The sequence below is a fragment of the Frankliniella occidentalis genome, unplaced genomic scaffold, assembly GCF_000697945.3.
Source record: "Frankliniella occidentalis isolate FOCC.00 unplaced genomic scaffold, Focc_3.1 Scaffold107, whole genome shotgun sequence".
Classification (NCBI taxonomy): domain Eukaryota; kingdom Metazoa; phylum Arthropoda; class Insecta; order Thysanoptera; family Thripidae; genus Frankliniella; species Frankliniella occidentalis.
Window position 1 is genome coordinate 476315 of NW_026267236.1, and position 12981 is coordinate 489295.

Consider the following 12981-nt stretch of genomic DNA (forward strand, 5'->3'; position numbering starts at 1 on the left):
ATGAACCACTGGTGCGGAGCAGGCCGTACACTCCGTGATCACGTTCAGTGCTCCCCTGTCCGGAACTCGGTGGTCTAACGCGCCAGGTGTGCGAAGGGCGGTCCAGGGGTCTGGTCAGTATTACCAAGCAAAAATTAATGCCCACGAATGCATTGGTGATGGAAAATTTCCAGTTTTATGTTTATGACCACAACATTCATTTAGAAACAACAAATTCTGTCGAATAACTACAATTATTGGTTCCCCAACAAGAAAAAGGATGTAATTCTACAATAATTTTTGAAAAACAACAAATAAGATCGCTGTACAAAAACAGCATCCATCATAAAAATTAGCAAGAAATTTGCTGCTCATTGACAACTTTATTTTTAACAGCGTACCCCGTGACCCTACGGGTTTGTGAGAGGGACGTGAGACCGGCTGCCTAGCTGGCAGGCTCTGCTCTCAGGGCGTTGGGGCGCGCGGCGATACACCCGGGAGCGGCGTCTCGCTGCGCGCGGGGTATCGAGAGGCGCGGCTCATGTGATGGGGCGTGGCGGGGCGCGGCGCACACATGCGGGGCAAACGGGCCACCTCCTCGGCCCGCGTGCGCGCCGGGTCGCTTGGGCAGCCGCCGTTCAACCCGTTCGGCCGCCCTGTTTGCCATTTTGCCAACCGGTTTGCAAATTGGACACTGGGGCGACCCGCCGGCAGCCCGGCGACACCGGCGACACCAGTATGGCCGAGATGGGCGGCGTTGCACTCCCCGTCGGAAGCGCTCTCGCCTCGCGCTCCTCGCTTCGACGGCGGAGGCTTCTGCGAAAATTGTTGACCAATTCTAGGTAGTTTGTACTGGAAGTGCATGGTAGCGACCCTCGCGAAATGAGACAGTGACTCTTTTGACGGTCAAAATCTGGGGACTCGTCGGTCCGCTCATCAACAGACCAAGCCCCTCGCATCTCGGTCCAAGTTGGCAAACATGTAAACGCAAACATACCTCCATTTCGCGGCCCTAATATTCAAACATACAACCCATAGCACACCCTCTTGGTCGTTGTTGTTGGACTGCTTGACCGCCTGCCGTGCTGGCAACCCATCCGCCCCGCCCTGCGCCTGCAGGCTAGGCCTCCCATTCGGCAGGCGCTCCTCAGATCTGCCGGTCCGAGGCATTGTTTGGGGTCGTCGACGAGGTACGTCTGTTTTCCTCAGATTCATCCGGCAAACTAGGGAAGCTCGGCGCCTGTCAGACTCAGTGTAGGCTACCCCGCAATACACGCATGCACCGCAGGCATGGTATTGCCTACCTATCAGGCGCTCTGAGAGCTTACTGAGGTTGAACTTGTCAACTTCGTAAATGACATATTTTCTGGATATTCCCCTTTCCGTCTGGACTGTTCTGGATTGAGGAAGCTCGCGCAGTTGTCGGTGTGAAAGGGTCTGTCTGATTATTTCTTTTTCTGAGCTGGCATCCTATTTTAATTCACTAAAATTCGTTCGCACATTACCAATCTGCTCCTTCCTTTCTCCGTAGTTTCAATTGTATTACGTTGCCAAAGGTCTCCTACTTTAATAACTTTTCTTTGCCCTGTTTACGTGGAGCACCGTGCATCGCCAGACGTTTTCTGTAAATTCACATGATTCTCTAGAGAGCACGATGTTCATCCAGGGGACACAAGAGACACACGTTATGTCACACGTCATATTCAAGTTTACAATGTTGCCGTGTTCTTTACTTTGTTTCACCTTAATCAGCATCGCTTGATTATATCCCTCTGCTACTCCTGTACGCATGAAGGCAAGAGTAGGAATCACGAACGTTTCTTTCCTAACAACCAACTGTTGGGACCGCGGTTGAAACACATTTTTCATTAAGAATATGCAGAGTTTCAAAGGGCCAGCTGGTCTCAAAGTACCTCCGCTTTCCTTTCACTCCTCGCTGATGGGATGGGTGCTACCAAACACTAATCATTTGTAAATTCGGGTTGAAGAAGTAGAAAGTGGGATATAGTTTGTGGTAGAAAGAATGATTTTTTTCTTTATTGTTGGAGAGAAAGCTTAATGATCGAAAACAATATTTATCGTATTCTATAACCTATAGTGGCCATCATAACGGATCTATATAAAGGTGTAGGTGTGCTAGGGGTGAGAGTGGGGATGTGTAAGATTGTTCCGCCGAGTTGATCCCAGAATGCAATACGGCCAAATTGCCGTCTATCTGCCGTCAATAGCCGACGACGCATCAAAACTAGAGAGGCGGCGGACCGTAACACGAGACAATCCCCCCACCCGCCGGGCCCGCCAGCTACTGGGCATCGTAGCGTAGAGGTAGGGCAAGGCCGAGGTGGACAAGGCCGGGACATTGAACTGACCAGTACGGCGGGGCGGGCAAGCGCCTCTCTGGGACTTCCCTAGGTAACAGATGCTGCGCCCCCCCCCCCTCTCTCCTTGGCTGTTTGTCGAACTGTCTGTATGGATTGTTTCGAGTTATTTTATTACTTTTACAATATCCATTCAAACGAGTGGGTGGGTTGCCTACCCGCATCAGGCTACAAGGTGTCATATGGTTAGACACTGCAGGATTTTCCATATAAAGTGTGATCGCTGTGCCCCGTCCCAGCATTCGCATTGTCATGGGGGCCATAAGGCCCCATTGGTACAGACGATAGGCAAACCTTTCCGCTCCCGTGCGCGCGGACTACTAGTACACGCGTTTTGTTTGCTGGGACTGGGCACAGCGATCACCCTGTGTAGTCATCTACGACACGCAATCGTGCCTTATCATGTGACGCCTTATGGCGAGCGAGTAGGCAACACGAGCACACCAGCGCGTGCAGAAATTCCAAGGGGGTTTTATAGCCACCTGTCACACTTGGTACAGCCGGGTCCACCGCATGCGGGCCGGGCGGTCTTGCTGGCTTGCTTATTACCAGACTGTTACGTTCTCGTGGTAATATGCGAAACTGCGGTACAAACCGTGTGTCAGGACCACGACACAGCAGCATGCGGGTTTTCCTACCCTACCCGCTCCACCCTAAAGGCGCCATGGACAACCTAGTCCACCTGATAATGGATAGTTGAGGATAAAGTTCCACCTCACCCCCGCCCGGCGCTCGGTGAAATCCGCACCCCCTTAGTCATATCGGGTCCATCCTCTGCGATATGATAATCGCGTTAAAGGCCGGACCGGAGCTGCTGCTGCAGCCGACTGCAGCTTCCGACGTCCTTCCTTTCGGAACAGGGAAACGCCCGTGTCAGAATCAATTATTCCCGAAGCCCAGCATCGGCCGGACCGTCCCGTCCTGTTCGCCGCCTCCATGCCAGCTAAGCGTTTTTTTGTCGCCATTCGCCGTGGCGTCTGGCTTAGAAGCCATCCAATCCAGGGTCCCTATGCGACCTCTCTACACGAGCTCTATGTGTCATATCGCATCCCACCCTATCGGGTAGACGTATATGACCCTAGTGTAAGAGGGTTTCTTCAAATGCGCTTCTATGTTGTGGGATTGTAAATTCGCAAGGGTTGCAGGGGCGATGGCGCCCAACACCAGGCGAAGGAAGTAGGCATATCCGCAACACTGGAGCGCATTCAAATAAACACCCGGTACCTGCAGCGGGTAAAGGTGGTGGGGTGGTGATAACGGATTGGGTGTTCACTGATCCACTGCCCAAAGGGGGTGACCGCTCAGTGGTCTTTAGTGGTCAGTCGGTCATGTTGCGGCCCGGTCAGTGCGGTCAGGGTGTTTGCGGTCGTGTCGCAAGGCGCCCGCCATGCCGAGGGTCCTCCAGTCTAGTCCTTCACAAAGCACACAATAGCTATTAGGGATTTTCCCCGCCCTGTAGCCCACCGGCTCCTCTCGGAGCTGACACTGTGACCAAATCAATCCGATGCAATATCATAATCATTCACTGCCCCCCTGTCCACGTTCCGTAACTTGGTGTCCGCTGAGAGGGTGGCGGCGGCGGCGGGGTCTCCCTGCCCCTGCGAGCCGTACCGCCGTACCCGCCGCGCCGCGCACCGGCCAGGCCCGTGGGCCAGGCCCCGGCGGGCGGCGCGGGTGAAAGCGCGGGGCGCGGAGCCTGGCGCTTCCCGCCAAGGAGAGCCGCGGCCCTCCGTGGAGATCTCGCAGCTTTGCGGTGGGGTAGAGGGGTGGGGGGAGGCAGTGCCCCTGCCCAGCGCGGCCCAGGGCTCGGCCTGCGCGGACCGCTCTGTGAGGGAGGGGAGTATAAAAAGGGCCGGCACCCAGGCTGTCATCATCAGTTCATCGACTCCTCCTCCTCATCCAAGCATGGCTCGCCTCCTCCTCCTGCTCGGCGTGGTGCTCGCCATCGGGGCGGTCCACTGCCGCGACATCCACCGGGGCGCCGACGAGGACGACTCGAGCGGCGACCTGGACCTGGTGGCGGCGGCCACGGGCCACCACCACGAGAGCGGTGGCGGCCAAGAGCACCACGAGAAGCACGCCAAGAAGTCCGGCCACAAGTCCGACAAGGGCTACAAGGGCGACCACCACCACTGGCAGGGCAAGAAGGGCCACCACGACAAGGAGGGCCACAAGGGCTACTACGACGAGAAGGCGGGCCACAAGAAGAAGCACCACGACGAGGGAGGCTTCTACGCCGAGCACCACAAGGGCGAGAAGGGCAACAAGGGCCACAAGTTCGAGGACCACGGCAAGTACAACAAGGGCCACTCCACCAAGGGCAAGCACGAGGTGCACAAGCTGGACGAGTTCAAGAAGAACAAGAAGTTCTACGACGAGCACCACGACGAGGGCCACCACGCCAAAGAGGGCGGCCACCACGACAGCTTCAAGAAGTCCGGCGGCGGGCACTACAAGCAGGGCCACCACAAGTCCGGCCACGACGAGGGCCACAGCGGCAAGAAGGGCCACTCCGAGCACGGCAAGCACTACAAGGACCACAAGGGCCACAAGAGCAGCGGCGGCCAGGAGTCGCACAGCGGCCACAAGGAGGACTACGGCAAGAAGGGCGGCCACGAGGAGCACAAGAAGTGGGGCTACAAGAAGGGCCACCACTGAGACGTGCCTGCCAAACAGACTCCCGGCAGTCCTAGAGGAGGACTGCAAGCCCTGGGGGGAGACAGCAACACCGGATAAAATGACGCCGTTTTGGTTTGGGTAAAACTGTGATTTAAAATTTTGGTTCCCACATCATTTTCGTGCACTTTTGCACAAACACATTGTTTATCCCCGTTTGTCGTTTGTGTAGTGTTCTTTGAATGCTCATGACATCATTGTTATTATTTATTTTAATTGTAGTACTTATTTATTCTCTCGGAAGGACACAGTACGATGTGATGTATGATGTTACCTTCGCTGGGAATCGGCGCACCTTATAAGCTTCATGTTGTTCCAGTGAGTCAGGGTTGTCTCCTTCCGAATGTGACTGAACTCCAGTGATCCTCATAGTCATCTATTTATTAAGATTGTGATGTAATGTTTTGGTTGTATAGTGTTGTTTTTTTGTCGTGATATTGTTGATTTAGTCAATAAATTAATGGTCACAAAAATAACCCAGTATTTCATAATTTCACACTAATCTTCCTCCCTCGACGAAATCACACAGTCACAAACTCCATCATAAATTAATTTCGACTGCTTTTGACTCCAGGGCCATCTTGATTACTGTCATTGTCTAGTCGGCACACAGGCGCACGCCAAATAGCGTGTCGGCTTTGCTGGCTACCTCTTCCTTCTCCCTCTTCAACGCTAAGCCTACCTATGAACGCCTGCAAGAGTAAACACACACATACACACATTCACTTATAGTCTATAAAGCAAAACTAGTTTGGTTCTTTTCTAGACAGTCCCCAAGACTGTCTTGTGCACTATTTTTATACTTCAATCGCTTTGCTTTACAGAAAGAAGGAGCTTCTCCTGTAATTCTCCACAACAAAAAAAGGTTTTAGAAAATTTCTTCAAAACGATTATTGCTAAATGTAACAAAGTATGTAATCGGTTTACCATTACTTTATCACACATTCACATTTCGGGTTCATCCGACTGGCCTCCCGTATCCACTCAGTGCTTCATTCGCCAAAATAAAATCAAAAATTGACGTCCAAACAGACTGGCCGCTGCGTGCGGATGACTGTTCGTGCGGGCTGGGCTGCCCTGCTGGGTCTGCTGCACGGCGTGCCGCGGGACTGCTCTGGGTCCACGCCACGCGCCACCACACCCCGGCATGCGAGAGCGACGGGACGGGCGCAGTCAGTACGCTCCTGACCGCCGCACAGGTCCGGCAGCAGCTCGGCCCCGGACTCCTGCGGACGACACCCGACGCCCGACGCCGAGGACACACCTGGACTCCGGCTTTTCCCAGCGCCAGCGGTTGGACCAGCGACTCCGTACTCCAAGCCTGTTGGCTCAATAGAGGCTCGGTGTTCTGCGTAGTCTCACTCACGTATGTTCCGTCCGGGTGCCGGGGGGTGGACGAAGGACGAAAGGGATCGCATGACCGCATGACTCGCACCTCCCAGCGCCTGCCGCCCGGGCGAGTAGGCAAACCCACAACACTTCGGCGCCAACTCGGATTCACCGGGAATATGGGACACCATGTTTTTCGGGAGGATGTGTGCTAGCCACACTTTCCCACGGTCGTACAGTAGATACTTATGACCTTGGCCCTTGTCTCGTTGTCGCTCTTCACGCGCTGGAACTCTCGCTTTCGCATTGCGCCCCTCAAGGACGTAAGACGTAACATTCGTAGCAGCACTAAAGTGCAAGTATGCCCGATAAGACGAATGGCCGCGGTCAGCTGCCAGACTGCACCGCGGCCCCCATGGCCCATGGGCCCCCACAGCGCACACACGCACACGCCGGCGCCGGCCGGGTTCGTGCCTGCGGCTGATGCTGTCGCGGGCTGTGTCATTTAAAGCGACTGTCGGCCCGGTTGCTATTTCCCTCTCTTTCCTTCGTCATCTCACAGCACTAAACATTCGGTTAGCTTTTCCCCGGGGGCTCGGCACGAGTGCCTGGCAATCACTCGCCATCCCACTACTAGGCATTTACTTTGTGGTCCCGTGGTGGACACGCAGCCGTGAGATACCTTTCATCCGTTGAAATCTCCTTTAACATTTTATGTGAGTAAGGGCAGTTTTCACTTTCGCTGTACCGATTGTTCGACCTATTTTGGAGCCCGGGACGGCAGCCGGGCCGGGCTGGCCACCCTCAGCAGCGCGCGATTTGCGCAGAACCGGTTTTCTGACGTCACACCGTGTCTTCTCTGCCGTCAGAAAGGACCATCCGCAGGACCCTTCGCAGGACTGCCCTACACCCAGATTGACATGGAGGCGACAACGTTCACGCTGGAGGAGGAGAGGAAGAAGCGTCCGGAGGTCAAGGATGAGGACCTCCAGGCCTTCAGAGACTGGGTAGACAAGCAGCCTCACCTGCCCAAGGTCTCAGGTAAGAACTGGTGCTTAACATTCCCGTTGGTATGGGCTCAGAATCCGCAGAACGCGGTAAAAAAGCGTCCCATTACTCGAGTCAAAATGTCAAAATATAAGTCAGTTCTAATTTAAACAAACATTTAAGATACATCTGAATTTGTTTGTACTTTTTTTTACGACTGGAGCTATAAATGTGATTGAGGGACGTCTGGATAAGGAGTGTAAATTGATTGGTCCCAAAGTTAAGGTGCCTCTCCGTTGGCTGACTCACTCTGCGCACTTTCGTGGTTACACTGTACCGCATGCACGCGGGCGGTGGGCGGGTTTACCTACTCGTATAAGGAGCCGTGGTCGCTGCTACGGAAGGCAATCCGGCCACGTGGTACCGGGTGATCCAGAGAAGACGCAGGAGCGCGCGGGTTTGGCTACCCGATCTGCCCGTAAGGCGCCATAGCCCCTTGGGTAGGCAAACCCGCCCGCACCTGCGTCTTCTCTGAATCAGCCGGTACACCTCGAGGGTTCAATAAGCTTCGGTCGGCCCATGGGTCACCCCTACGCTACGCTCGCGCGGACCGAGCCCCGAGCAGATGCGCTAAACCGGTTCCACCACGCACCCTCCGCCCACTCCGCGGGCGCGCGCCGCGCAGCGGAGGGACCGCCTTCCTTGCCACTGGCGCAACGACGCCCGCCCGCGGCGCTCGGGCGCGGGGCGGGTGGCCTACCACACCCCTGCACGTCTCGTGCGGCTCGTTGCAGACGCGGAGCTGGTGCTGTTCCTGCACACCTGCTACTACCGCCTGGAGCCGGCCAAGACCGCCCTCGACACGTACTTCACGGTGCGCACGCACGCGCCGGAGCTCTTCACGGACCGCACCCTGCAGAGCGCCGATGTGTCCGCGGCCTTCGGCAAAGTTGTGTGAGTTGCGCCGCTCCGCCGTCCCCAGCGCTGTCCAAGCCGATGCCAGCGCCATGCTGATGACATTGGAACCTTGCTGTCTACCCCCTGCTGTTCCAGACTGCAGACTATCTTTCCAACCAAGGCCAAGGACGGATCCACGGTGTCCTTCTTTAAGCTCAAGGACACCAACCCCCGAGTCTACTCGTTCACGACCAGCTCCAAGGCGTGGTGCGCCCTCCAGGAGGCCTGGATCGCGCGCCACGGCACCGAGGAGGGGCTCGTCTGTGTTCTGGACGTGAAGGGCGTCTCCTTCGGCCACCTCGCCGTCAACCTCACCATCATGGCCAAGTTCTTCGTATATTTCCAGGCAAGCACCGAGTGACACAAATTTTGACAATAACGTGTTCGATCTCTAAAATTCATTGAATTGTTGCAGGAGGCCCTTCCCGTCAGAATCAAAGGCTTAGTTTTTATCAACGCATCTTCCATTATGGACAATATTCTGTCTCTCATTAAACCTTTTCTAAAGAAAGAGCTAACTGAGATGGTTTGTTTTCCTGATTGAGCCGATTGTAAGTAGTGATTAATTTCTTGTAAATATATTTGATTTATTTTGTAATATTTTCTAGATAAAAATCTACAAGACTGCGGACGGCCTTGCTGATTTACTTGACAAAAGTGGCATTCCATCGGACTTTGGCGGAAGTGAGAAGAGTTTGGAAGAACTACAATGTAAGCTAATGCTAATAATAAACACAACATTTTTCAGATTGCTAGTCACAATAATTTTATTTCAAATAACTGCATTCCAGCCGATTCGATCAAGCTCCTCAAAACATACGAGAAATATCTTCTTGAGCAAGAGAAGCGCTGTGTCGACGAAAGCCAACGACCGGGGAAAGCAAAAACCGAATCAGACCTATTTGGTGTACAAGGATCATTCAAAAAGCTGGACCTCGATTAGGATTATTTGCAGGAACGTTAACTTTGGGCTGGTCCCAAAGTAAAGTAAAAAATAGTCATAATAAAAACATTCTACCATCTACGGCTTTGAATTCATTTAGACAATCCGATGCATGCGTCATAAGACACTCATTGTCAAAGCGGAGATGGGTACACTTATTGAAAAATAGTTCAATAAATTATTCCTTAAAGAGTTCAAACTTAACAAAACAAATAACAACTACAACAACAACAACAACAACAAATATCAGCCGGCAGGCTGCCTCTCTCGGGATCGTCCATCGGTACCTTGACAGTCAACCTGCCGACACCATCCTAGAGTGCACTATTATCGAGCAGTGCAATGACTAGATTTGAGCGACAGGGGCTGCACAACTAGTGCCCCTTCTTGTATCCCCACTTCTTGTGCTTCTTCTTGCCTCCCTTCTTGCCGTACTTGCTCTTGTGACTGTGATGCTTCTTCTTTCCTCCTTTCTTCTTGTGGCCCTTGCTCGACTTGTGGTGCTTTCCAGAGGACTTCTTTCCCTTCTTTCCCCACTTCTTGGACTTCTTCCCCTTCTTCTTGTGTCCCTTCTTGAAGCTTTTGCCCTTCTTCTTCTTCCACTTCTTCTTTTTGCCCCCCTTCTTTTCTTTGTGGCCTGATGAGTACTTTTTGTCATGGAAGTGCTTGATCTTTTTCTTCTCGTTAAGCTTATGGATATCATGCTTACCTTTGGTCGAGTGCCCCTTGTCGTACTTACCCTTCTTCACATACTTGTGACCCTTCTTACCCTTCTTGCCCTTTTTGTGCTTCTTGAAGTAACCCCCTTCATCTTTGTGCTTTTTCTTCTTTCCCTTCTTCATGGCATACTTTTTCTTGTGTTTGTCTTTTTTATGGTGGCCTTTCTTACCCTTCCATTTCTTGTGCTTTCCCTCGTACCCCTTCTTCATTTTCTTGCCCTTCTTTTTGTGCTTCTTGGACTTGTGCTTCTTTCCCCCGCCCTTTTTCCACTTCTTCTTGGAGGCGGCCACCTCCATGTCCGCGGGCGGCGCCACGGCGTTGACGCTCTGGGCGGAGGGCGCCTTGAGGAGCTCCGCCAGCGCGGCGCCCGCGCCGCCGCCAGCCGCTCCCAGCAGCCCCGGGACGCCGCCCGTCACATTGGCGGCGACCACCGACGATGCGGCGGGCGCGAGGTCCTCCACGGCCGACCGCCAGCCCAGCTCGCCGTCATCGCCGCTGTCAGGGGAGAGCAGAGAGGGCACGTCAGAGAAACCATCAAACTGATCAAACTCACCGCGTTGTACCTGCTACAGATTGGCTGGCACCGCAAAGCAACGACCGGTGATGGCTTTGGACGGCGGACTAAGGAAACTATATCTCGCCGTCCGAACGCCAGTGAGCAGGGGATGCTCAGGTACTCACCTGATGGGCAGAAGACGGGCAGAGGAGCTCCAGGGTCCCCAGGAGGCCAGCAGCAGCAGGCCGAGGGTGAGGGCGGAGGGGCGCGCCGCCCACCTCAACACCATGGCAGCGAGTGAGTGCCGCCGACAGCGCGCCAGCCCGTTTTATTCCACTCGAAGCTGGCCTCTCTCTCCCAGCATCCACCAAAGTCCTCAGATTTTTTCCCATCATCCCCCGTCCCCTTCGCCTCCCTCTCCCATCTGTTTTGAAACGCGCCGTGGGGTCTGCCTAATCGATGTGGAATGAAGCGATTATAACTGGCGGGGCGAGAGCGAGCGCGCGGGCGGGCGCACCGAGGCACACGAGGTAAAAAGTGTCGCGCCGGCTGGCCTCAGACTTGCCTTCTCTGTCTGACCGGGCTGGCCCTGCAGAGATGACCTGCACTCGGACGGGGAGTTCAAAGCAAGGGAGGTCCAAGTATGCGAGTTCTGAGGAAGAGCAATCTACCTAGAATCCACGTCGAGTCTACGTGAAATAAATCAATTGCGTGGATTCTACGCCGAGTCTACGTGAACAACAAGACGCAGTTTTATAACACGGGGAGCGGGGTTGAGCTCCGACTAGCGCTGTGGCCCCCAGACCTCAGACCTAAATCCACTTTCCAACCATCGTCCGCATTCAAATTTTTTAATTGAAAGCGTGGGTGGCGTGGGGGCGTGTTCAAGGTCAGCCGTATCCCGTAGCCCTGCTTCCACCCCGCCCTCCCCTGCCATCCTGCCCAGGGTGGTGCGGGCGGCGGGCGGAGGGCGGCGGGCGCGCCGTGACACATCACTATTCGCGGGGCGCGCCGGGGCCACGGGTCTGACCGGCCCCGAATACACGCGATAATTAGATTTTGCTCTGCCACGCTACCGCCGCAGCGCGCCTGCACTTTGTAGACCAGTCTGTCGGCGGCGGTCGTCCCGGCGGGACCCCGGGGCCCGGGACTCGGGGCTGTTCCTCCTCCGGGAGGGTTGGGGCCAGGACCATCAGGACCCAGCAGACTCTGGATCTGCTGTCGCTGAAACTCCAGACAAGTCCAGCGTTTCGCGGTAGGTGGGCCGTGGAAGTCAGACCTCCGACAACCCAAGAGAGGCGCCTTTACCGACAGGGGCTGCTGCTTATGCAGGAATACGCGGTGCAATATGCATAGTTGGGTTCGCTGTGTTCTTCGTCGGTAAGACCACCTGTCCGTCATTCTATCATTCAGGTCGGAAACGAAACAGCTCTCGACCAAGATCCGTCACTCATAGCGCAAACAAGCACGTCGGCAGATTGGGTGGAAGAACATGGGGATAGGGCGCATGTCCTGTGGCGCGATGCACACCGAGGACCGTCCGCGGAGGACTCTGCCATCGCGTTCAACAGGCCAGCATACCACACCAAGGTGCCAAACGGCCATTGCAGATCGAGAAGCGTTCGTTGCGCCAAAGCGTGACAAACCGACGAGCTGATCGACAGGCCTGCGCCTTGCGCCACTGACCCTCTGGCCCCCACCCCTCCTGGGTGCCTCCCTCCTCTCCGTCCGGCGGGCGCGCAGCTGCTGCAGCCGCCGCCGCCGCTGCATCTAGGGGTGAAGGACCTACAAGGACGACCCCCTCTGGAATCCACCAAAAGCGGCCGCACCGCGCCGCGACCACCGATGGTGCCGTAGGTTGGGCTGCCTAACCTCCCGGCGCCCCGCGCGACGGTGACCGGGGCGACCGCGCAACCCTGAGGAGGACTCGAACACAACGCTTTGGAATGATCATTCCCCCGTCCAATTTCGTCACTTCAATAAGAAAAGTATGGAGATTACTTTCAACTCTTGGGCGTTGGCCGTGAGGCGCCATGGTCCGAGATTATCCAGAAAGTACGTCCGTATCAGCCAAGTTCAGCCTCTGCAGGCTCTCATAGCGCCTGATGGGTAGGCAATGTCTTGCGTGCAGTGCATACGTGCACTGCGGGTTGGCCTACCCTGAGTCCCACAGGCGCCGAGCTCCCCTACTCATAATTTACCGAATCGATCTGAGATAAAACGGACGTACTTTCTTGGCGATCCCATAGGCAAACACGGTACAGGGTGTGCAGGCTGTGCAGGATGTGCGAGCTCCGCAGGTCCACGAGAATCGCCCGCTCCGCACTCTTGAGGTATATCTAGGAAGGATGCACCCAGGATGCACCGAGACCATCAGCACAACAAGTATGAAGATTTCGATGGTGCGACTCGGCGCCTGCCGCCTGCCGCCAGCCGCGCTGGGACTGGGGGAACCTCGGTGGCACCTCTGTGTCCGGCAGCAGCTCCGGTCTGGGGCGTGCGGCGCGAGCCTCCCC

General features: G+C 55.2%; 3 protein-coding genes across 6 annotated transcripts; 2 read left to right on the top strand and 1 right to left on the bottom strand.

The window, feature by feature from the left end:
* Window positions 1–4245: 4245 nt before the first annotated feature.
* LOC113203163 (histidine-rich glycoprotein-like) lies at window positions 4246–5509 on the top strand. The gene has a single exon (XM_026417703.2). It carries the CDS (start codon window positions 4263–4265, stop codon window positions 5013–5015), a length of 753 nt encoding a protein of 250 aa, XP_026273488.1. The 5' UTR covers window positions 4246–4262; the 3' UTR covers window positions 5016–5509.
* Window positions 5510–6157: 648 nt separating this feature from the next.
* Window positions 6158–9330, top strand: LOC113203209 (alpha-tocopherol transfer protein-like). Of its 4 annotated transcripts, none has more exons than XM_026417784.2 (7): window positions 6158–6399; window positions 7232–7403; window positions 8144–8303; window positions 8403–8652; window positions 8722–8832; window positions 8915–9017; window positions 9098–9330. In XM_026417784.2, the coding sequence occupies exons 2-7, from the start codon at window positions 7283–7285 to the stop codon at window positions 9247–9249; spliced, it is 897 nt and encodes a 298-aa protein (XP_026273569.1). In that variant the 5' UTR covers window positions 6158–6399; window positions 7232–7282; the 3' UTR covers window positions 9250–9330. The 4 variants fall into 4 exon arrangements, with proteins under 4 accessions (XP_026273569.1, XP_052125959.1, XP_052125960.1 ...); XM_052269999.1 differs by having other exon boundaries at window positions 6158–6356; XM_052270000.1 differs by having other exon boundaries at window positions 6158–6356; window positions 7236–7403.
* LOC113203238 (DNA topoisomerase 1-like) lies at window positions 9322–10754 on the bottom strand. The gene is made up of 2 exons (XM_052269986.1): window positions 10744–10754; window positions 9322–10464 (listed from the first exon to the last, which is right to left on the bottom strand). The coding sequence occupies exons 1-2, from the start codon at window positions 10752–10754 to the stop codon at window positions 9624–9626; spliced, it is 852 nt and encodes a 283-aa protein (XP_052125946.1). The 3' UTR covers window positions 9322–9623.
* Window positions 10755–12981: the final 2227 nt, after the last annotated feature.

Bases quoted from the DNA above. Each gene is read 5' to 3' on its own strand.
- LOC113203163 (XM_026417703.2), top strand. From the start codon at position 4,263: ATGGCTCGCCTCCTCCTCCTGCTCGGCGTGGTGCTCGCCATCGGGGCG.
- LOC113203209 (XM_026417784.2), top strand. From the start codon at position 7,283: ATGGAGGCGACAACGTTCACGCTGGAGGAGGAGAGGAAGAAGCGTCCG. The intron at 8,833-8,914 runs GTTTGTTTTCCT...AATATTTTCTAG, and splicing joins AGAAAGAGCTAACTGAGATG to ATAAAAATCTACAAGACTGC. The intron at 9,018-9,097 runs GTAAGCTAATGC...ACTGCATTCCAG, and splicing joins GAGTTTGGAAGAACTACAAT to CCGATTCGATCAAGCTCCTC.